At 49.0% G+C, this 22277-nt stretch overlaps 1 protein-coding gene, 1 long non-coding RNA gene and 3 other non-coding genes across 8 annotated transcripts in view; 4 read left to right on the forward strand and 1 right to left on the reverse strand.

The window, feature by feature from the left end:
* The first annotated feature begins 627 nt into the window (after nt 1-627).
* Nucleotides 628-2640, forward strand: LOC123453691. Of its 2 annotated transcripts, none has more exons than XR_006632926.1 (6): nt 628-660; nt 806-888; nt 1110-1135; nt 1517-1580; nt 2068-2150; nt 2364-2640. It is a non-coding gene; the product is annotated as an uncharacterized LOC123453691 (long non-coding RNA). The 2 variants fall into 2 exon arrangements; XR_006632925.1 differs by having other exon boundaries at nt 632-660; nt 2101-2150.
* LOC123453908 lies at nt 958-1028 on the forward strand. The gene has a single exon (XR_006633079.1). It is a non-coding gene; the product is annotated as a small nucleolar RNA SNORD49 (small nucleolar RNA).
* On the forward strand, nt 1367-1438 carry LOC123453907. Its single transcript, XR_006633078.1, has one exon. It is a non-coding gene; the product is annotated as a small nucleolar RNA SNORD49 (small nucleolar RNA).
* Nucleotides 2224-2295, forward strand: LOC123453941. Its single transcript, XR_006633107.1, has one exon. It is a non-coding gene; the product is annotated as a small nucleolar RNA SNORD65 (small nucleolar RNA).
* The window catches only part of Lrrc75a (leucine rich repeat containing 75A), a 52883-nt gene continuing 33244 nt past the window's right edge, over nt 2639-22277 (reverse strand). For all 3 annotated transcript variants that reach the window (XM_045131304.1, XM_045131305.1, XM_045131306.1), the window contains exons 2-4: nt 20846-20974; nt 9244-9359; nt 2639-3892 (exon numbers count right to left, since the gene is read on the reverse strand). In XM_045131304.1, coding sequence (XP_044987239.1) covers nt 3355-3892; nt 9244-9359; nt 20846-20974 — 783 coding nt within the window. In that variant the 3' untranslated portion in view covers nt 2639-3354. The remainder of the gene's footprint in view (nt 3893-9243; nt 9360-20845; nt 20975-22277) is intronic.

Below are 22277 nucleotides of genomic sequence, written 5' to 3' on the forward strand. Positions count from 1 at the left end.
ACTTGACAGAGAACGAGAGAGAATGGTCGCGCCAGGGCCTCCAGGCACTACCAACGAACTCCAGACGCGTGCACCCCCTTGTGCATCTGGCTAACGGGGTCCTGGGGAATCGAACCTGGGTCTTTTGGCTTTGCAGGCAAATGTCTTAACAGCTAAGACATCCCTTCAGCCCAAAAAACATTTTTTTTTTTTTAAGTCTAGAAAAAGGCCGGGTGTGGGATGCATGCCTTTAATCCCAGCACTTGGAAGGCACAGGTAGGAGTATTGCTGTGAGTTCGAGACCAGTTAGGAATGAGTGTGACTGTAGCTCGAAGAGAAAAAAAAAAAAAAAAGCCTAAAAAAAGAAAGCTCATAAAGGACCAATAATTCACTCAAGACCTCACAGCCCAGCAGTAACACAGGAGCTCCCCCGCACGGCCGCCGAAGCTTTTGCGCAGGCGCCGTGGAACTCCTCCCAGAGCTTCTCTACCCAGAATTCCCGGGTCCGTGGGAGAAACCACAGGCTCATTAGGACGGGGGGCGTCATCGTTAAGTGGGCTGGAGGTTCCCGTGAGTCTTTGCCAGTCTCACCCCCCCCATACAGTGAGGAGTGGCACATCCCGACTCCTTAAGAGCCTGTGGTCTCGGCGCCCGCGTCCTCTTCCTCGTGGCACCATGGAGGTGAGTCTTTTTGTGCTGGCTTACCATGGGCGGGGAGCTAAACCGGAGCGGGGTCGGACTGCCGTGAAGGCGGAGGTGCTCCGGGCCCGCGCGCCGGCGTGGGCGGAGGCTCATTTGATTTTGCGTTTTTATTTTTCCCTGGTAGAACCGCCGGAGCCCGGGATCCGTGCAGCCTGGAGCTCAGGGTCCAGGCCCGCCGTGGAGGCGGCGTCAACGCGGGACAGCTGGGTATGTAGCTGGAGATTGGGGTGCAGCCGGTGGGAGGGTTTCGGTGCAGCCACGAGGAGCAGTCCTGACTGTTCTGATGATAGTAGTCTTAGGAAGTGCCGTCAGAAGCGATAACTGACGACGTTTATTCTTATCTGACTGCAGTCGCTAAAGACATAGGCCTGTTGTTGAGCATGGTTTAATTTGCCCTGAAATCTTGCTTTTTTTTTTGGTCATTTCAGAGAAGAGCGCGACATTCCGGCATGAGGTAAGGGCCTGGTTTCGGGAGTCTTAATGGGTAGCTACAAATAGTTAAACTGCATGTGCTAAGGTTAGGTATTGGGAGCCGCAGTTGCAATACACTTTAACATGTTGGGGTGTCCTGCATATAGGAGGAGCTACTGGAACCGCATTTAAAATTTACTGCTTTATGCAGAAGCAATTTCCTGTGCTGAAACTTGGTTTTAGATATTTCAGTCTGCTTTCAGGGTTGCTTGACTGCTGTGATGAAAATAATTGTTAGGAAGTGCCGTCAGAAGCGATAACTGACGATAACTACTCCTGGCTGATTGCAGTCAACGAGCTCTCACCAGTTGCTGGTGGTTGGGGAGAACTTGATTTACTGTGACAGAATTGCGTGTGTTCTCAGGTTGGACTCGACCGTGGAGGATCGACAGGATTAGAGCCAGAGTGCCTTTGGCACCCTTCATGAGGTAGGCTTTGGTCTGAGACACGAGCAGCTGGGTCAGATTTGGTTGACAAGTGTATGAAGTAATGGTTAATGTTGGTGGGCATGAGGAAGCAGAGCAAGTGCAAAGAAAAGGGCTGAATTTGCTAATCTTGGGCATTAAATAGCCTCCGGATGTGGAAGTTTTTTCTCATTCCTGCAAAGGGGACAAGAACCTCGTGAAATTTTTTAAAAGATGAAACAGACCTTTTTTTGGTTTATTCGAGGTAGTGTTTCACTCCGGCCCAGGCTGACCTGGAAATCACTCTAGTCTCAGGATAGCCTCCTGAGTTGTGGGATTAAAGGCATGTGCCACCACACCCAGCCCTAAGATCAGACTTTTCAAAGAACTTGGAAGTGCACTTTTAGTCTTAAGTGGCTTCAAATGTCTAAGTAAGGCTTTTAATAGAAACACTATTCTATTCAAATGTTTAAGTAAGGCTTTTAATAGAAATACTATTCTATTCTTGCAGTCCAACTTCAATGTGTGCCTTGCCATCCCCCAGGTTTTGAGAACTGGAGCATTCCAGTTGGTGCCAGCTCAGCCTAGGAGGAGGTAAGTCTGGATTCAAACAATTCCTCACAGTCAATAACAAGCAGCCAGATAACTGTTTGAATAAAAAGATATCATATGATGAAATCACCCAAAATAGCTGGAATTACCGGCAGATTGGTGGTGGTGAGCCTATGGTTTTCTGAAGATATCTATTCTGTTGCTAATGCTGTTAGTTGGAACAGAAGTGATCCTTACACTTAGATTTTTTTGCAGGCTACCTTTCCCCAGAGGATGCAAAGAACCAGCAGCTTTGGTATCTGGCCGTTCTTTGACAGCCAAGAGATGGCTTAACGACTTACTACACAGGCACACTCGGGTATTCATCAATCTGCCTTCCAGAAGCTTTTTTTTATACCTTTTTAATAATGAACTGTTCACAAAATTGTTTGGCAATGTACTTGGAGTAATGGGCTTTTTAAGCCAAGAAGCTGTTCTAAAAATTAACTTTGTGCAGTTAACTAGAACTATAATAAAAGCATGGTCTTTGGTATTGGTTCTTAAAAGTGTGTATTTGAAGAAATTAAGCAGTGTCAGTATCAGCAGTCCAGCTTTAACATTCACGCTTGTAAACTTAGGGTCGGTCTAAGCTGCCTCACAACTATAGACTCAGGACAAAAGTTCAAAGCATTTAAGGCACCTATGCTTGATCCTAGTCCCTGCTGCCTGTCCATTGATGCATTTGAGTCATAATTTGGCTCTTAGGTAGTACCATGCAAAGCCTCCATCTTACCTGCCAGGAGGCTGTAGGCCAGCTCTTGATGCTGCAGGCCTGTTTTGCCTTTAGTTTCCCAGTAGGCCCGCTGCACTTGTCTCTGTCCTGCGAGTTCTGATTGATGACTAAAATCTGGAACCCTTAGTTCCCGATTTCCAGTGGTCCTGGCTTCTGTTTTGGGCTTTAGGGATGTATTTATCACTCTAGGAACTGAAATTGTGGAAAATGGTCTTTATAAACTGGTAAGATTAGTGCAGTTCTGGCTGGACAAGGGGAGTTGGGGCTGAGCTGGGAATCCTAGTACCTCAGGGGCAGGTACTAGGATTTGGGAGAAGAGGGCCAAAGGGAAGCACCCCTTTATTGGTGCTACAGGCTGCCTTTTTGTGGGTAGGGTTGCCCAGGCTATTAATTTGCAATGCCCTGAACCTCCTGATGGAGTAGCCCATAACTTGAGCCAGTTATCTCACAAAGACTCCCTATTCCATTTCCATGTCACGTCTGAATTACAGCCTCCTTACTTGCTTGGAGACCTTTGGCAGGTGCTGTAGGACTCCCTCCAGGGTCCTGCGGGCACACACTTCCTTCCCTGGTCTCCTCCCCACTACCTGGTCCCTCTCCCAGCTCGAGGATGGTTGGTAGGTGGCCTTGTTTGGGAGAGCGCTTGCGGAGGCTGAGCAGGAAGGGCTGGGGCAATGAGAAGATGTCCACATTGTTGCCCAGGTCAATCCATGTGACATTGGGGAACTTGCTGGGGTCCTTAAGGGTGTCAGTGAGGTCACGCAGCAGGGCCCTGGTCAGCCTGTTGCCATTGAGGGCTAGCGTGGTGAGGCGAGGCAGAGTGCTGAGTGCTGGCAGCAGCTGCAGGACCATGTCGTCTGTGAGGCCTGTGAAGCCCAGCTCCACACTGTCCACCTGCTCTCCACAGCGCTGCAGATAGCTGGTTACCCGCTCCAGGTCACGGGAGGTCAGCGGGATGCCTGACAGATCCACTGTGTTGTCTGGAGGGTTCCCAGCCAGGACGGCTTTGAGACTGGAGGAAAGACATAGGCAAGGTTCAAGCAAGTGGGGCAGGCCTTCCCCACACCTCCCCCAGAGGCAGCAGTGGGGACTGTGGAGCCAGACCTCTGTTGATTCTAGAGACCATTTTTGCAAACCTTGAAAGTGCCAGTATGGAACAATCAACCTACATGCCCACAGGAACAGTGGTCTAGGCTGCCATTATTGAGGGTCCTCAAAGGAAGGGGGCCACATGTTTCTGTATAATGCTTGTTTTTGTCTTCACTCCTTCCCTGTCACAGTTGTTCGCCTCAGAAGGGGAGCTGCCATGCCATGGGGTGGTTGTGGGAACAATACTTGCAAAGCATGTAGAATAGGGCTTTCTGTAGGGAATGAGTGAATATTTGCTGCTCTTTAGTCACTTAGGTTGAGAGTGGATTCTGTAAACTCATCTCTCAATCAGATGGGGGTGGGAGATCCTCAGAGGCCATAGGACAGCAGATTGGCCATTGGCTACCCCTAGCTCTAGAGCCCAAACCTTTGCCTTGGTGGTAAGCGAGTTCCCTTTCCCCTGCTTCCACTGGTGAGAACCATTCTCTGGGTTTCCAAGTGCCCCAGGCAGCCCTGACTCCCCCAGCCATGGGGGAGGTAGGGAAGGTGGTGGGATTCCCAGCCTGCTCATACCAACAGTTTATAGAGGTCACACTTTACCAAACCAATTAAGCCCTTAACCTTGGGTACTTCTGAAGCTAGGACAAGTCCCAAGTTCACTTATTTTGCCAACCCCCTCCCTCCCCCCCATTGGGTCCAGCCCTAGGTAGTTTGAAGGTGACCTTCAAGGCATGAACGTTAATCTGCTTGAGTGCAGCCTGGCATAGGTTCAGCATGACTTGTGTGGCCTTCTATTATCAATGTCATTAATAGCCAGCCCCACATAAGTATGGTGGAGTCAGGCAAGGGTTTGAACTAACCACCACTTCCCCAGCATTGAGGTCTGGGCCAGTAAAATGACAGGATCTACACCCTTTAACAAATGCTTGAGCTCCCTCTTTGCACTCAGATCAGTAAACACTGGACAAGAGCACATCTATATCACTAGGCAAGAACAGAAGAATAAGACTAAGCTTGTAGTCTTCTGAGGCAGTTGAGCTGACATGGGGAAAAAAAAAAGGCATGGGCCATGAGAACTTGAGAGTGTAGAAAGGCCTTGACCCTCTGTGTAGAACTCTGCTGGGAGGCTGATAGGGAGGGTGGGAGAAGTGAGGCCAGTGAAGGGATGAGGGACTTAGATTTCATTAGGGTATGATGACAAGCCACCTTGAGTGAGCAGGCTTTCATTTACAAAACAGCCTGGGGCTGGAGAGATGGCTTAGTGGTTAAGCGCTTGCCTGTGAAGCCTAGGGACCTCGGTTCGAGGCTCGGTTCCCCAGGTCCCACGTTAGCCAGATGCACAAGGGGGCGCACGCGTCTGGAGTTAGTTTGCAGAGGCTGGAAGCCCTGGCGCGCCCATTCTCTCTCTCCCTCTATCTTTCTCTCTGTCTGCCGATCTCTAATAAATAAAATAAAATAAACAGCCTGGGTGTGCACGTGCTGGGAGAACAGAAGAGGCCCCTAGCTGGGCAGGGACCATGCCTGTAATCCCAGCTCTTGGGAAGCTGAGGCAGGATTGTGAGTTCAAAGCCATCTTGGGACTAAATAGACTGTTTCAAAAATACTCCATCCCAAGGGGCCGTGGAGATGGCTCAGTGGGTAACAGTGCTTGCTGAGTAAGCATGGGGACCTGAGTTTGATCCTTAGCACCCATGTAAAAAGCTGAGTGTGGGGGCACACGCCTTTAGTCCCAGCACTTGGGAGGCAGAGGTAGGAGGATCGCCAGGAGTTCGAGGTTACCCTGAGACTACATAGTGAATTCCAGGTCAGCCTGAGCTAGAGTGAGATCCTACCTTAAAAAAAAAAAAAAAAAAAAAAAAAAGCAACAAAAAACACCACCAACAAAAATAATGAAATCCACATTACAGAAGCCATGCATGGTGGCATCCCAGCACTTGGAAGGCAGAGGTAGGATCACAGTGAATTCAAGGCCACCCTGAGACTACACAGTGAATTCCAGGTCAACCTGAGCTAGAAACCCTGCCTTGAAAACAAAACAAAAAGCTGAAGCTGGGTCTGGAGAGATGGCTTAGCAGCTAAGTGCTTGCCTGTGAAGTCTAAGGACCCCGGTTTGAGGCCTGATTCCCCAGGACCCACATTAGCCAGATGCACAAGGGGTGCATGTATCTGGAGTTTGTTTGCAGTGGCTGGAGGCCCTGGCACGCCCATTCTCCCTCTCTCTGTATATCTGCCTCTTTCCGTCGCTCTCAAATAAATGAACAACAACAACAAAAGCTGAAGCTGATGTTGCCATTGACACAGCATACAACCCTTGCCCCCAGTAAAAAAAGATGAGGAGGCCTGAGAGATGGTTTAGTAGTTAAGGTGCTTGACTGCAAAGCCTAAGGACCCAGGTTAAATTCCCCAGGACCCGCGTTAATCAGATCACAGAAGATGTGTTAGAGTTCAAATTTCTAGCTTCCAGCTTTGTGACAGTAAAGAACTAGTTCACAAAGCCGCCTTGTGGCATTTCAGGTCTCATAGCTTCCTGTTCTGACCCCACCCGTGTAGAGTCAGCCCCTCACTGTCCAACTAGTGAGGCCTCCCCAGGATCCCTGTCTTCTCTCAGTTTGGGCATGGGAGATCATGCTCTTGTGCATACTTTGCAGTCTGCAGAGAGCCACCAGGACGTGGCACCAAGGCCTTGTCTTCAGCAGACAAGCCAGTCTGCAAGAGAGCTTGCTGTGGGAAGCCTGCCTCCCACTGGTTCCCCACAGTGCTGCCTGCTCTTCTGTGGTGCTGTAGCCCCCTAGTCTTCTTCAGAGGCCACAGGAGGGTCTTTGCTACTGCAATCCAGGCACAGGCTCTGGGTCCCCCTTATGGGACTTCCCAGAGAACGTTTTTGGCAGGGAGAGTAAGACCCTGTAGCTCAGGCTAGCCTCAAACTTGAGACAATCCTCCTGCCTTACTCTCCCAAATGCTGAGATTTCAGGTATGATCATAAGTAGTGTCATAGACTCATGTCTGTGAAGGAGTGTTTAGCTTAGGTTAGGTGAGGTGGCAAGACCCCTCTGAGGGTGGCACCAGGCCTCATTTCTCTGCTTCCTGACTGGATGCAATGTGAACTCTTTGCTGCCATTCATTCACTGTCACAGTGGATGAACTGAACTGCCAAATGGATCCAAAATAAACTCTTTCTTCCTAAATTGCTTTTGTCAGGGATATTGTCACAGCAAGAAAACTAATACAACTTGCCAATTCTTGTGCATGGAGAGAGAGAAGGATCTATTTTCATCCTTCTGCAGATATATATCCAGTTTTCCCAGCACCATTTGCTGAAGAGGCTGTCTTTTCTCCAGTGAGTATTTTTGGCATTTTTGTTGAAGATCAGGTGGCTATAGCTACTTGGGCTTATATCTGGGTACTCTATTCTGTTCCACTGATCTACATGTCTGTTTTTGTGCCAGTACCATGCTGTTTTTGTTACTATGGCTCTGTAGTATAGGTTAAAATCAGTTATGGTGATACCACCAGCCTTACTTTTGTTGCTCAAAATTGTTTTAGATATTTGAGGATTTTTGTGCTTCCAAATTAATTTTTGGATTGTTTCTTCTATTTCCATGAAGAATGGCATTGGAATTTTGATGGGGATTACATTAAATGTGTAGAATGTTTTCGGTAAGATTGCCATTTTCACAATATTGATCCTTCTGGTCCAAGAACAAGGAATGTTTTTCCATTTCCTAGTGTCTTCTGCAATTTCTCACTTGAGTGTTTTAGTTTTCATTGTAGAGATTCTTCACTTCCTTGGTTAGGTTTATTCCAAGGTACTTTTTTTTTTTTTGATGCAATTGTGAATGTGAGTGATTCTCTGATTTCATCCTCTGTATTTGTTGTTGGCATAAAGGCAGGCTACTGATTTCCATGTATTTATTTATTTATTTAAATGATAGTTAAAAAATTTTTTGTTCATTTTTATTTATTTATTTGAGAGCAAGACAGAGAGAGAAAGAGGCAGAGAGAGAGAGAGAGCCACTGCAAATGAACTCCAGACGCGTGCGCTCCCTTGTGCATCTGGCTAATGTGGGTCCTGGGGAATCGAGCCTCGAACCAGGGTCCTTAGGCTTCACAGGCAAGCGCTTAACCGCTAAGCCATTTCTCTAGCCCTATTTATTTATTTTTAAATATTTTATTATTTATTTATTTGACATAGAAAGAGGGAGGGAGAGAGTGAGAAAATAGGCATGCCAGGGCCTCCAGCCACTGCAAATAAACTCCAGACACATGCGCCCCCTTGTGCATCTGGCTAATGTGGGTTGTGGGGAATTGAACCTGTGTCCTTTGGCATTGCAGACAAATGCCCTAACTGCTAAGCCATCTCTCCAGCCCCATGTATTTATTTAGTATACTGCTACATGGCTATAGGTGTTTATGAGCTCTAACAGTTTGCTAGTAGAGTTTTTAGGGTCCTTTATGTAAAGAATCATGTCATCTACAAATAATGATAACTTGATCTCTTCCTTTCCAATTTGTATCCCTTTTATGTGTGTCTCTTGCCTTATTTTATAGCTAAGACTTCCAGTACTATATTAAATAAAAGTGGGGACAGTGGACACCCTTGTCTTGTTCCTGATTTTAGTGGAAACCCTTCATGTTTTTCCCTATGTTGGCTGTAGGCTTGTCATAAATAGCTTTTATTATGTTGAGATATGTTCCTTCTATTCCCAGTCTCTGTAGGACTTTTATCATGAAGGGATGTTGGATTTTTGTCAAATGCTTCCATGTTAGAGAGCTTTATTTTTATTTTTATTTTTATTTTTATTTTGGTTTTTCGAGGTAGGGTCTCACTATGGCCCAGACTGACCTGGAATCCACGATGTAGTCTCAGAGTAGCCTTGAACTCACAGCAATCCTCCTACCTCTGCCTCTCAAGTGCTGGGATTAAAGCAGCCCAGGCTGACCTGGAATTCTTGTAATTCTACTTTCGCCTGAGTTCTGGGATGAAAGGTGCGTACCACCACACCTAGCTCGGGCTGGAGAGTTAGAAACTCATCCCCCTTTCTCAGCTGCCCTACGTGGAGCATACGTCCCCAGCTCTCACCCTCCGCACCAGGAACCTTGTTTCAGCATCTCTCATGGACCTGGAATACCCACTGGGCTGCTTTTCTAACCTTCTCAGGCAGGCTTCCAGACATCAGTTCTGATGAGGGCCCTTTCCTAGGCACCCTGTCCCAGGAGGGTATCAGTCACTGGGGCCGGGGCAGGGCAGACCTGCCACACAGGACTGTGACTCACCAGGCCTGCGGCTTCCTCTTCACCAGCCCCCGGTGCCGCCTCCACTGTGAATGTGGGCTGAGGTGGTAGGTCAGCTGCCGGCACAGCTTCTCCATAGCTCCTAGCGCGTCACCTTCCTGTAGAGGCAACCACAGGCAGGGATCCCTGAGACTTCATGGTGCAGTTGAAGGTGCCCAGGCCACCCCCCCCCCAGGCTTCCTGGGCCCTTGGGAAGAGATCAGTGCCACAAGTCTGAGCAGGGGGAGGGGGACAGGCTATGCTGGCTAGGTGAGCGTCCCTGGCAGGGAGCACCTTGTCCACATTCTTTGCAGGGGGGTGAACCCAAGGCCTCCATAATGCTAAGCAAGTGCTCTGCTACTGAGCCACACTCTCAGCCTCTGCACAATGCTGTTATGCTTTGTGAATTAGTTGCTATCACTGAAAAACTGACATTTCTATAAAGTCGGGATAGCAGGTGATCTGGCAACGATGGGCTGGGGTAGGCCCCTTGGACAGGATGTGCCAGCGTGCCATGGCCCCCACAACTCCCAACGCCCAGGATCATTCTGCCCTCACTTGCTCAACAAACTTTTTTTTTTTTTTTTTTTGAGGTAGCCCAGACTGACCTGGAATTCAACTATGTAGTCTCAGGGTGGCCTCGAACTCACACCAATACTCCTACCTCTGCCTCCCAAGTGCTGGGATTAAAGGCGTGCGCCACCACGCCCAGCGTCATCATTCTTATTATACTGAAGAGGAACTGAGGCTCTGTGACTTGGGACTGATAGAAAGGCAAGAGAAGGAGACTTTGAGGAAGAGGGGAGGCAGGAAGCTGGGGCTGGATGCTTGGAAAAAATGACAGCTCTAAGCAGGGAGGCCCGAGAGTGGATGAAAGAACTCCAGATTGACCCTCCACCTCTAGCTCTCCACAGCCTCGCTGCTCCCTGTCACTTCTGTCTGAAAATAAACTGGAATCACCTGGCACTCCAGACAGTCTCACTGATAACCCCTGGAGTTGATGTCAGAGTCCTAGACTTGATTCTTTTTTTTAACATTTATTTTATTTATTTGAGAGACAAAGAGAGAAAGATGTAGGTGAGAGAGAAGGATGGAGGGAGGGAATGGGTGTGTCAGGGCTTTCAGCCGCTGCAAACAAACTCCAGATGCATCTGCCCCCTTGTGCATCTGGCTTATGTGGGCCTTGGGGAATCAAACCTGGGTCCTTTGGCTTTGCAGGCAAGAGCCTTAGCTGCTAAGCCATCTATCTCTTCAGCCTGACTTGATTCTTTTTGTGTGTGCAGTGTATGTAGCATATGTGGTGAGTGCAAGTGTGTATGTGTAGATGCACACACCCTGGGCACGTGCAACATCCTCCCCTATCGTTCTTCCACCCTACTTCCTTGAGACAGGGTCTCTTTTTTTTTAATATCTTATTTATTTCTTAGAGACAGAGAGAGAGAGGGAGGGAGAGAATGGGCAAGTCAGGGCCTCTAGCTACTGCAAATGAAGTCCAGGTGCATGCACCACCCTGTGCATCTGGCTTAGGTGGGACCTGGAGAATCAAACCTGGATCCTTAGGCTTCACAAGTAAGTGCCTTCACCGCTAAGCCATCTCTCCAGCCCTTTTAAAATATATTTTAAAAATTATTTATTTCTTTGAGAGAGAAAGAGGCAGGTAGAACAAGCATGCCAGGGCCTTCAGCTGCTACAAACAAACTCTAGACACATGTGCCACCTTGTGCATCTGACTTACATGGGTCCTGGGGAATCAAGCCTGGGTCCTTTCGCTTTGCCTTACCACTAAGCCATCTTTCCAGTCCTGAGACAGAGTCTCTTACCTCTTACTGAACCTGTTGCTTGCTTGTTTTCTTTATTTTTTATTTGGTTTTTCAAGGTAGTGTCTCACTAGCCCAGGCTGACCTGGAATTTACTACGTAGTCTCAGGGTAGCCTTGAACTCATGGCGATCCTCCTATCTCTGCCTCCTGAGTGCTGGAATTAAAGGTGTACACCACCACACCTGGCTTTTATTTTTATTTTTTCTTATTTTTGCCTAGCCTGGTCATTGAGTCCCTTTGATCCTCCAGCCTCTGCTCCCCTCAATGCTGGGTTTACAGGGATAAGTGGCTTTTTATATGGGTGGTGCAGATTGAACTCCAGGTCTCGTGCCTGGGCAAGAAGTACTCCTACCCACTAAGCCATCTCCCCAGTTCCCTAGACTTTGTTTCTTGCTTACTCAAGACATATGTGGTGGGTGGTAGGCAATGCTGCTGGCGATAAGGCAGGGGATGCATCATGAGGTCTGCGAGACAAGTCAGTGGAGAGGAATGGCCAATAAGGTTTGCATCTTGGGACTTCCTTTCTTTTTATTTATTTATTTATTAATTTTTTTATTAATTAGTTTTGGATTCAGCAAATACAGTCAGTTTGGTACCATTATTAGGCTCATCCGTGACTTACCCCCTCCCCTTGGCCCCTCCTTGTTGAGGTATACGGGTCATGCATTGTGGAGTTAGCCCTCAGTTATGGATGGGACTTCCTTTCTGACTTAAAGGTCTATAGAGTGGTGGGCTGCAGGTAGACAGGGTCAGAGAGCCACGCACATGGAAGAGGTTGACACTGGCCGAGACCATATATCCAAACAATGGTGCATAGGGCCAGGAGAATGTGGGCAGGGTGGAGAATGAGAAGTCAGTGATTTGGGCTTGTGACTTGGACAGAAGGCAAGGGACAACAGAGGAGAAACAGGTGACAAGGCAGGAATGCTCATGCGGGGGGCCATGTTGAATTAAAGGGGCCCGGGCACATTCCTTAGCACCTGGTTGAATCCCTGGCCAGGGAAGGAGCTGAGAGGGACACGGCACACACAGGAGATGGGGAAGGTACAGAGAGGCAGGTGTGAGTCAGGCCTCAGGCAACCAGAGCAGAATGGGTGCTCGGACACTCTTGGAGGCCACTGGATCACCAATGGGGATCCTTTCCCAGCATAGACTTGGAGGATAATGGTCAGGGCTGGTCACAGCGAGGACTCACTTGGGTTAAAGAGTGGGCTGTGAGGATGAGACACAGCAGAGATGCCACGCCTGGAGCTGTGGCTCTCCATTTTGGAACCCCCAGGAGAGTGTCTAAACCTCGGATTATTATGCGTGGGTGTGCAGCTCTGGTAGGGAGATCAAAAAAAAATTTTTTTTGGTTGTTTTTGTTTTTCAAGGTAGTCTTTCTCTGGTCCAGGCTGACATGAAATTCACTAAATTCTCAGGCTGGCCTCGAACTCACAGCGATCTTCCTACCTCTGCCTCCCGAGTGCTGAGATTAAATGCCTAGCTTTTTTTAAAGCATACAAAATAATGGGTTTCATCATGACATTTTCTTTCTTCTTCTTTTTTTTTTTTTGGTATTTTGAGGTAGGGTCTCATTCTAGCCCAGGCTGACCTGGAATTCACTATGTAGTCTCAAGGTGTCCTCCAACTCGTGGCAATCCTCCTACTTCTGCCTCCCAGGTGTTAGGATTAAAGGCGTGCGCCACCACACCTGTGTGTTTTTATTTTAAAAGATTTTATTTTTATTTATCAGGGACAGAGGGAGAGAAAGAGAAGGAATGGACACTCCAGGGCCTCTAGCCACTGCAAAGGATTCCAGGATGCCCCAGAACAAACGGTTGTGAACTTAAGGGAGCGGCTGAGTCCCTCAAGATCAGAAATGAGCTCTGCTCCAGCTCTTCCTCCACTTCCCAGGGTTTCCAAACCGCGCAGGGCCAGGGCCTCTGCCGCAACCTTCCAGGCTTTGCGGGAGAGAACAGATAAACAGGGCTGCTAGAGCAGCGTTGCTGCCACAAGGGGGCAGCCGTGCCCAGGGCGACCTGCTCTGCAGCTACCAGCGGGGAAGCAGGAGCGCTGGTTCTATGGGCGGAGCAGGCATAGATGCCCTAACTAGTTAAGATTTGAATTCAGAATAAATGTGAGTCACGACCCCTCAGAAGCTAGCTCCTCTCTGCTCGTCTGAACTAAACAGACAGCTAATCTCTCCTGCGGTGCTTGAGATTCATAGACTGGGGCCTCAACTGTGCCAGGCAAGCACTTTACTGCAGGACCCCCACCTCTAGCCCCACAGCTTAGCGGTTAGTGAACGTTTCCCACACGTAGGCATATCCCTCGTGCGCATATGTACACGAACTCAGTTCTGTGCCTCAGGGCAAGCCTAACATCCTCATTTTACAAATGAGGGAACCGAGGCACAAAGTTAAACATGTACCCTGTACCTGCTGGCTGAGTTACTAACTTCCCACTCTGCTCTCCTTGTGAGAAATCCTGTGCTTTGCATAGCTAATCAAAGTTTTTTTTTTAAAGTATTTTATTTATTTATTTATTTCAGAGAGAGAGAGAGAGAGAGAGAGATATGAATGGCAGAGGCTGATAGAAATGGAGGGCGATAGAGGGGGAGAGAGAGAATGGGTATGCCAGGGGCCTCCCAGCCACTGCAAATGAACTCCAGATGCACGTACCACCTCCTTCCTAGGTGTGCGGCAGCCACAGGACTTGTGTTAAGGACTTGCCAAGGAGCCCTGTGACACCAGGCATCCGCATGTCATGTCCAGCACTTTGATGGGTGGCTGCCAGCTCTTTTCCCGGCATTTCCTTTGAAAAGTAGCACAGCCTGTGGGTCTTTTGTGTAACCACACCCCACGCTGCCAAGGTCCAGAGGGGTGCTGACCCATGCAGCAGATCTGCCCTTTTTCTGGAACCTGGTCTTGAAAATGAGACACATCCATCCCTAGGGCCTGGAGCCCTGATAAGTGAATTGGGCTCTTGAGTGGCCATATTCTTGACCATGTGTGAGGATGCAGAAGAGAAAGAGGCAGAGGGAATGGAGAGGGGATCAGGAGAGGGGAAGGGTGGGTTCATACAGCATGCGTGCTTGGTAGTGCTGAGCTTCACACACACTGCTGTGTCTGTGGTATAAATTCTTTCTCATTGAGCTGGCTTGACCGGGAGTCTGTGAACTGCAACTAACCATGGGGTTGTGGAATCAATTCTGTAACTCTTCTTCCCACCCACGTAGAAGGAATGTGAAGGAAGGGAGACTCCAGGCACTGCAGCCTTTCCAGACCTGCCCAGAGGCCTTAGGGAAAGATCTGGTTGAAGAACATCTTGGTGACCTGTTGGAAAGATCTGTGCTCAAGGCTGGGGAGAGAGCTCAGGCAGTAAAGTGCCTGCCTTGCAAGCACGAGGACCTGAGTTTGATCCTCAGTATCCATGTTAAAAAAACAAACAAATAAGGCCAGACATGGTGGCACACACCTTCAATCCCAGCACTCGGGAGGCAGAGGTAGGAGGATCGCTGTGAGCTTGAGGCCACCATGAGACTATAGCTAATTCCAGGTCAACCTTGGCTAGAGTGAGACCCTACCTCAAGAAACAAAACAAAACAAAAAACCAAAAACAGAATGAATAATGTGTGCTCAGTGCAGCCCTCTCCGTCTCTCAACCAGATGCCAAATGCCACCTTTGTTTTCCCCAGGCACCTTTGCAATCGCTCCCAGGACTCCTGTACTCAAAGGCTTCTCTCACTGGCTCATTACATATTGATTACCCAGCTTAGCATGCCCTGGAACCATTCAGATGGACAGTGTGCGGGTTTTTCTGGTTACCCTCTTACCAGAGTCCACTCTCTGCCCCTCCCTGTTCTCAGAGGGCTGCGTTCTAAAGACTCTCACCCCCATCCGCCCTGCTTCATCCTATGTGGGAACCAACCTGCTAGACAACTTCCCTTGTCCTTGCCTCATGGTGTCCCTGCATAGTCTCCTTCCCACACTGTATCAGGATCACCTAAGGGATCAACAGGATGGCAGATGTGATTTCCAAGGTGGGTATCCTGGTTTCTAGGATTTGTTCGCTCTGCGATGTGGGACACGCAAGCACTCCTGTAGCGAGGCCTATGTGGCAATGAACTGAGGCGTCTGACGCCAAGCCTGTAGTCTACCACCTTGGACACGGGGCTGCCCTTCTGGCACTTGCAGACCTGGCTGATGCCCTAGCTAAGTTGCCCCTGAACTCCTGACCTAGAGACTGAGCAGCAACAAATGTCTGCGGTGATTCTCCTGCCTCAGCCTCCCGAGTGCTGGGATTAAAGGTGTGTGCTACCACACCTGGCTTCTAATTTGACTTTGAATTTACTTTTTTTTTTCAACGACTTTATTTATTTATTTGAAATAGAGGGAACAGGCACGCCAGGGCCTCCTGCCACTACAATCTCCAGATGTAGGCACCACTCATGCATCCAGCTTGATGTGGGTCCTGGGGAATCCAATTTGGCTTTCGGGCTTTGCAGGCAAGTCCCTTCAATTGCTGAGCCATCTCCCCAGTCCCTGATTTTATTTGTGACACAGAATCTTGCTATGTTGCCCAGACTGGCCTTCAACTTCTGGACTCAAGTGATCTTTCTGTCTCAACCTTCCAAGAAGCTGGGTACAGCACGGTATATCACCACATTGGGCTTTCTGTCACTGCAAACCTCTACTTTGTAAGATAGTTGGCTATGCTGTATTAGATAACAGCAGGGTCTGGAAGAAGCCTTGTCTTCTCTTCTCTGTTTCCTTTGTCTTCCTCTCTTCCTTTCCTTCTTTTTCTTCCCATCCCTTTCTGCTTTCTTCTTCTTCTTTTTTTAAACCAAAAGAGGTGAGGTTTCACTCTAGAACTTACTCTGTATCCCCAGGCTGGCCTTGAACCAACCCTCCTACCTATGCCTCCCGAGTGCTGAGATTAAAGGGGTGTGCTACCATGCCTGGCTACTTCTTCCATTTTCCTAAAAAAAAAGTATTTTATTTATTTGGGAGAGAGGGAGGGAGGCATATAGAAAGAGAGAGAATGGGTGTGCCAGGGCCTCTAGTCACCGCAAAAACAAAACAAAACAAAAAACACACCAAACAACTCCAGATACATGAGCTACCTTGTGCATCTGTGAGTACTGGGTACTGGGGCACTGAACCTGGGTACTTAGGCTTCAAAGGCAAGTGTGCCTTAACTGCCATCTCTCCAGAACCCCCTTTTTTATTTTTGAGAGCCAAAGAGAGAGAACTGGTGAGCCAGGGCCTCAAGCCAATGAAATTGAACTCCAGATGCTTGTGCCACCTAGTAGGCATGTGAAACCTTTTGCTTGCCTCACCTTCGTGCTTCTGGCTTATGTGGAATCTGGAGAGTCATGGGTCCTTAGGCTTCGCAGGCAAGCTCCTTACCCACTAAGCCATTTCTCCAGCCCCACCCTTCCCTTTTTTAAAAAACTATTTTATTTATGTTTTTGTTGTTGTTTTTTAAAGGTAGGGTCTCACTCTAGCTCAGGGTGACCTGGAATTTATTTGGTAGTCTTAGGGTGGCCTTGAACCCATAGTGATCCTCCAACCTCTGCCACCCGAGTGCTGGGATTAAAGGCGTGTGCCACCATGCCTTTCTTTATGCTTTCATTTTTTAAATTTTTTTTTGAGAGAAAGAGAATGAATAAGCATGCCAGGGCCCCCAGCCACCTTGTGCATCTGGCTTACATGGGTCTTGGGGGAATTGAACCTGGGTCCTTTGCTTTGAAGACAAGCGCCTTAACTGCTAAACCATCTCTCCAGCCCTGCTTTCATTTTTGAGGCAGCATCTATGTATCTTGTCTCGAATTTCTGATCCTCCTGCCACCACTTCCCAAGTGCTAGGATTACTGGTTTTGCCCCACCACACCTAACTTGAAAGAGGCATTTACATCCGATTTCAGCAACACAACTTCCTTCCATTGCCCCTTCAGTGGTGATAACTTTCTAACTGTTGTGGTCATTGTTGTCTCCATGTCTTCCTTTTTTTTTTTTTTAATCTTGTCCACGGACCTTTCTCTTAACAATTTGTAATGGTATGTGTTTCCTGCTTCCTGCCTGGTGTAGAATGTAACTTTGAGCAAGACGGATGACCGACCCTGTTGGGCTTATATTCTAGTGGAGAAAGTGCATAGTCAAGTAGTCCCTAGGTAAATATGATACCATTCAGATCCTAAATGGTCTTTCCCTCTTTACCCCAAGTTCATGAGTTAAAGGCTTGGTGCCTTTGGGAGGTGGTGGAACATTTACGAGATGGGGTCTTGTGGAAGGTACTAGATCATTGGGGGGGGGGGTGTAATGAGTCAAACCTGAAATGTGTCCCTATGTTCATGGTTGTTTTTTTTCCTTTCTCTCTGAGGTAGAGTTTCAGTCTATCCCAGGCTGACCTGGAATTCACTATGGAACCTCAGGATGGCCTCGATCGAACTCACGGCGATCCTCCTACCTCTGCCTCCAGAGTGCTGGGATAAAAGGTGGGCGCCATCAGGTCCGGCATGCTTATGTTTTGAACCTTTGTTTTCTTGTTGGTGGTGTGCTGTGCTGGGAGGCTGCCGAACCTTTAGGAGGTCTGGCCTGGCTGGAAGAAGCAGGTCACTTAGGGTCTTTCAAGGCCATAGCTCACTCCGGCTTCCAGGTTCCAGTCTTGCTTTCTGCTTCACAGTTCACCTCGAAGCGCACACAAGAGCAGGGGCTCCCACTGCCAAATGAACTGAGCTGCCCCACAATGCACCCCCTGGTATGATGGTTCAAACCCTTCGGAACCATAAACCAGAATGAATCTTTTTGCCCGTAAGTTGTTTCTGTCAGGTCTTGTAGTCACAGACACAAAGGTAACCAGGATACAGCAAGCTGTTAAAGGGGACAATGGGACCTCAGCCATCTTTCATACCTGGACAAGAACTGACCATGCCTCCTCACACACACCATGTGCTCCACCACGATGTTCTCCCACCAGCTCAACTGGTCATGGACTGAAATCTCTAAAATGCTTGGCTAAAGAAAACTTTTCTCCCCCCACCTTTTTTTTTTTTTTTTTTTTTTTTTTGAGGTACAGTCTCACTCTAGCCCAGGCTGACCTGGAATTCACTTAGTCTCAGGGTGGCCTCAAACTCACAGCGATCTTCCTAGCTTGCCCTCCCGAGTGCTGGGATTAAAGGCGTGCACCACCACGCCTGGCCCTTTCTTTTCTTCTTCTTTTTTTGTTCCTGAGAGGTAGGTCTCCCTCTAGCCCAGGCTGACCTGGAATTCACTATGCACACTCTAGTGTTGGGGTAGTGTCGAACTCACAGTGATCCTTCTACTTCTGCCTCCTGAGTGCTTGGATTAAAAGCGTGTGCCACGCCTGCCTAGCAACCTTTCCTCTTTTTAAGCTGATTATCTCAGGTATTTGGTACAATAATGGGAAAGCAACTGACACAATAAGCAAAATAACTCCAGAGACTAGAAAGGGAAATGGAGCCAGGCATGGTGGTCCCTTTAATCCCAGCACTTGGGAGTCAGAGGTAGGAGGATCCTGCGAGACCCTGCCTCAAAAAACTTAAAAAAAAAAAAAAAAAGGAAGAAAGAAAGTAAAATGGAGAAACAAATGGGGAAAATAAAAAGGGTCCAGGGGCTGGAGAGATGGCTTAGTGGTTAAGGTGCTTGCCTGCAAAGCCAAAGGACCCAGGTTTAATTTTCCAATACCCACATAAAGCCAGATGCACAAGGTAGCACATGTGTTTGGAGTCTGTTTGCAGTAGCTAGAGGCCCTGGTGCGCCCATTTTCTCTCTCTCTCATAAATAAATACATACATTTTTATTTCTTATAATTAACAACTTCCATGATTGTAAACAATATCCCATGGTAATTCCCTCCCTCCCCCCATCTTCCCCTTTGAACCTCCACTCTCTATCATATCCACTCCCCCTCTCAATCAGTCTTTCTTGTTTTTTTGAGGTAGGGTCTCACTCTAGTTCAAGCTGACCTGGAATTCACTATGTGGTCTCAGGGGTGGCCTCAAACTCACGGTGGTCCTCCTACCTCTGCCTCCCATGTGCTGGGATTTAAGGTGTGCACCACCATGTCCAGCCCACATATATATTTTAAGGGCCCAAGACAGAGCTTGGTTGGGAAGCTACAGGAGTAAGGCTGGTTCGAGGCTCTGGGAGGACATCTAGGCTCAGTGCAAGTGCAGAAGGAGGCACGGCCAGTGGCAGCTTCTGCTGTACAAGGAGAGAGCTAGCTCCCTCATTGTGAGAGGTCCTGGGTGTGCCAAGAACAGAGAGGAGCCCAAGTGGCTGGGGAGGTGCAGATGGAGACCATCTCCCCACCCTCAAGTGCTAGGGCGGAGCCTCAGGCCTCACACATGCCACACCCCAGCAGAGGACCCCACTGCTGAGCTACTGCTTTGGCGTGTGAGCAAGGCCCCTGTAGGTGCTTCTCGTGAATCATCTCATTTAACTCTCAGCAGGAGATATGACTTTGATACCTATTTTAGAGTCAAGGAAAAGAAAGTTCTGGTAATCATGTAATTTGAGAAAGGTTGCATCATGCAATGCACTGACGACTTAGGTGTCCCCTCCCATTTGAGTGTTGAAATCCCCGGGTGATGTTATTACGAGATGGGGTCCTTGGGAGGCACTCAGGTAGTGTGAGTGGGGAGCTTTCCTGATGGGATCTGCAGCTGTAGGATTTAGAGAACTTCTTGCCTTCTTTATACCTGGTAAGGACACAGGAGAAGGCGCCGCCTGAAACTAAGATGAGGGCTCGGACACTGGCCTTGTACCTCCAGCTTCCAGTGCTGTGAGAAACCAACTTCTGTCTATAAGCTCTCAAGAATATAGTGCTTCCGTGGCGCACGGCTAGTATAGCCCCCCAGCCCCACCAGATGGAAGGGAAGGGAAGGGAAGGAGCTTGGCTCTCTCTCCTAGCCCAGCCTGGCTCTCCGAGTCTGACAGTCCAGCTCCAGGTTCTAGAGTGGCCTCCAGTCACCTCTGCAGCCCTCATGGGAAATGCAACCTTTCTTACTATTTCATTACCCCACGTCTGGTTTTCTCAACTCAAAAGGGCATACATACGTGAAAGGTAAAAATATATTTCAGGGCTGGAGAGATGGCTTAGTGGTTAAGCACTTGCCTGTGAAGCCTAAGGGCCCTGGTTCGAGGCTTGATTCCCCAGGACCCACGTTAGCCAGATGCACAAGGGGGCACACACGTCTGGAGTTCATTTGCAGAGGCTGGAAGCCCTGGCGTGCCCATTCTCTCTCTCTCCCTCTATCTGTCGTTCTCTCTGTGTCTGTCGCTCTCAAATAAATAAATAATTAATTAAAAAATATATATTTCAACTTTTTGTTCTGAAAGCTCCATTGTCCACCATCCCTCTCACCTGTAGGCAACTGAATTTCTGTTCTAGAGAAAGCAGGGGTCAGCATACTACAGGGCCTCCTCCCTGCTTGGATCCCTGTAGCTCCTGGCACCAACTAGCATCTCTCTCAAGGTGGAAGCCTTGGGGTTCCCATTCCACCAGCCCTCATTACTGGCTTTTCTTGCTGCCTTTGAACCCACTATTCCCGCCTTCTGTTGACCCTGGCAGGGTCCCAGGCCCCACAGACAGTTCCTCTCCTGCCAAGGACAAAAGTCCTCTGAGAAAGCTAGACATGGGGTAAGCCTCAGAGGCTTCCTTCCCCCTAAGCACAGTTCCAGCTTCTTGGGTGGTGACCACAGTTAGGTCTGCGCTGTGTTCAAAGAGACGCCCACCTCACACCCCAGGACCTGGCTGGTTCAGACCACAACTGCCTACCGGCTTGGGGCAGTGGATGTAGCGTGCCAGGCTGATGATGAGGTCGTGGGTGATGGGGTCCACCAGGTTCCGGAAGCTGGCATAGCGATACAGAACGTCATCTAATGAAGTCGACTCCATGCCCAGGTCCTGCAAGAGCAGAGGATGCCCAGAGGTCAGAGGCGAGGATGCGTAGAAATGCTATCCAACTTGTCTGGTGCCCAGACCTGGATGCAGACCCTGGGGACAGCCAGAGCCTAGACAAGGAACCATCTAGAGAACAGCTCTCAGGGGACAAATGCAAGCTCCTGCCTGTGTCTCTTATCTCTAGCAAAGATGGATGCTGCCTCTGCGGCTCCCCAGGTCCCAGTTTGTGAACCTCTCCCCAGAAGGCATCCCTCCCCAACCCCATAAACAGCCTCCAGCTTTCCCAGGAATGTGCTGGGGCCTACTTCATGGGGGCAGCGTTTGGAACTGGCACGTCCAGCAAAAATCCTCTGCCTTGGGACAGGACTGTTCATTGATTTTTTTTTTTTTTCTTCCCGAGGTAGGGTCTCACTCTAGCCCAGCTGACCTGGAATTCACTCTGTAGTCTCAGGCTGGCCTTGAACTCTGCCTCCCGAGTGCTGGGATTAAAGGCGTGCGCCACCACGCCCGTTTGTTTATTGATCTTTCTTTGCATTTCTGTCCTGCCTCTGAGCTCACTCAGCCCACTCCTTCTGCAGAGAACCCCAACTCTGCGCTCCACGGCCTCAGTGGGTTGAGTTCTATGGACAGGCTGCCAGGCACCCAGAAGACAGCCCCAGCAGGGCTCCCTCAGAGAGGGCAGCGAGAGGAAGGAGGGGGACGTGTGCGCCCCGAGTGGGGCAGGGTGGCAGCAGAAACCGTGCAAGTGGCGCGGGGAGGGGGTTCTTCTGGGCCAAGATTTGGGGGCTGATAGGATTCAGGTCATGCTGCCTCAAAATATGACACTGTGCATGTGAAGTCCTAACAGAAGCTGGCAGGCAGGCTGCAAGGCACGTCTCAGGTGAGGCGCAGCCTCATCCCAAAGGGCTCCGGAAGCCTCAATACACCAGGAAAAGAACAGCTTCACTCTAAAAGGCACAGAGATGCCAAGAACCTGAACGAGCTTTGCCTAGGCTTAGCCAGTTTACCGTCGTTAGATTGTTTTGTTTTGCTTTTTTGAGGCAGGGTCTCGCTGTAGCTCAGGCCGCTCTGGAATTCACTATGGAGTCTCAGGGTGGCCTCGAACTCACAGAGATCCTCCTACCTCTGCCTCTCGAGTGCTGGGATTAAAGGCGTGCGCCACCACGCCCAGCTCATCCTTAGATTGTATCCGTTTGTTTTCCAATGCGATGTCCACACACCGTCTGTAAGAACACAGATGTCTGCTCTGCTGCTTTGGGCCTTTATTTTGGTGCTGGGGATGGAACTCAGAGCCTTGTTTGTACCT

Source organism: Jaculus jaculus, chromosome 12 (genome assembly GCF_020740685.1).
Source record: "Jaculus jaculus isolate mJacJac1 chromosome 12, mJacJac1.mat.Y.cur, whole genome shotgun sequence".
NCBI lineage: Eukaryota > Metazoa > Chordata > Mammalia > Rodentia > Dipodidae > Jaculus > Jaculus jaculus.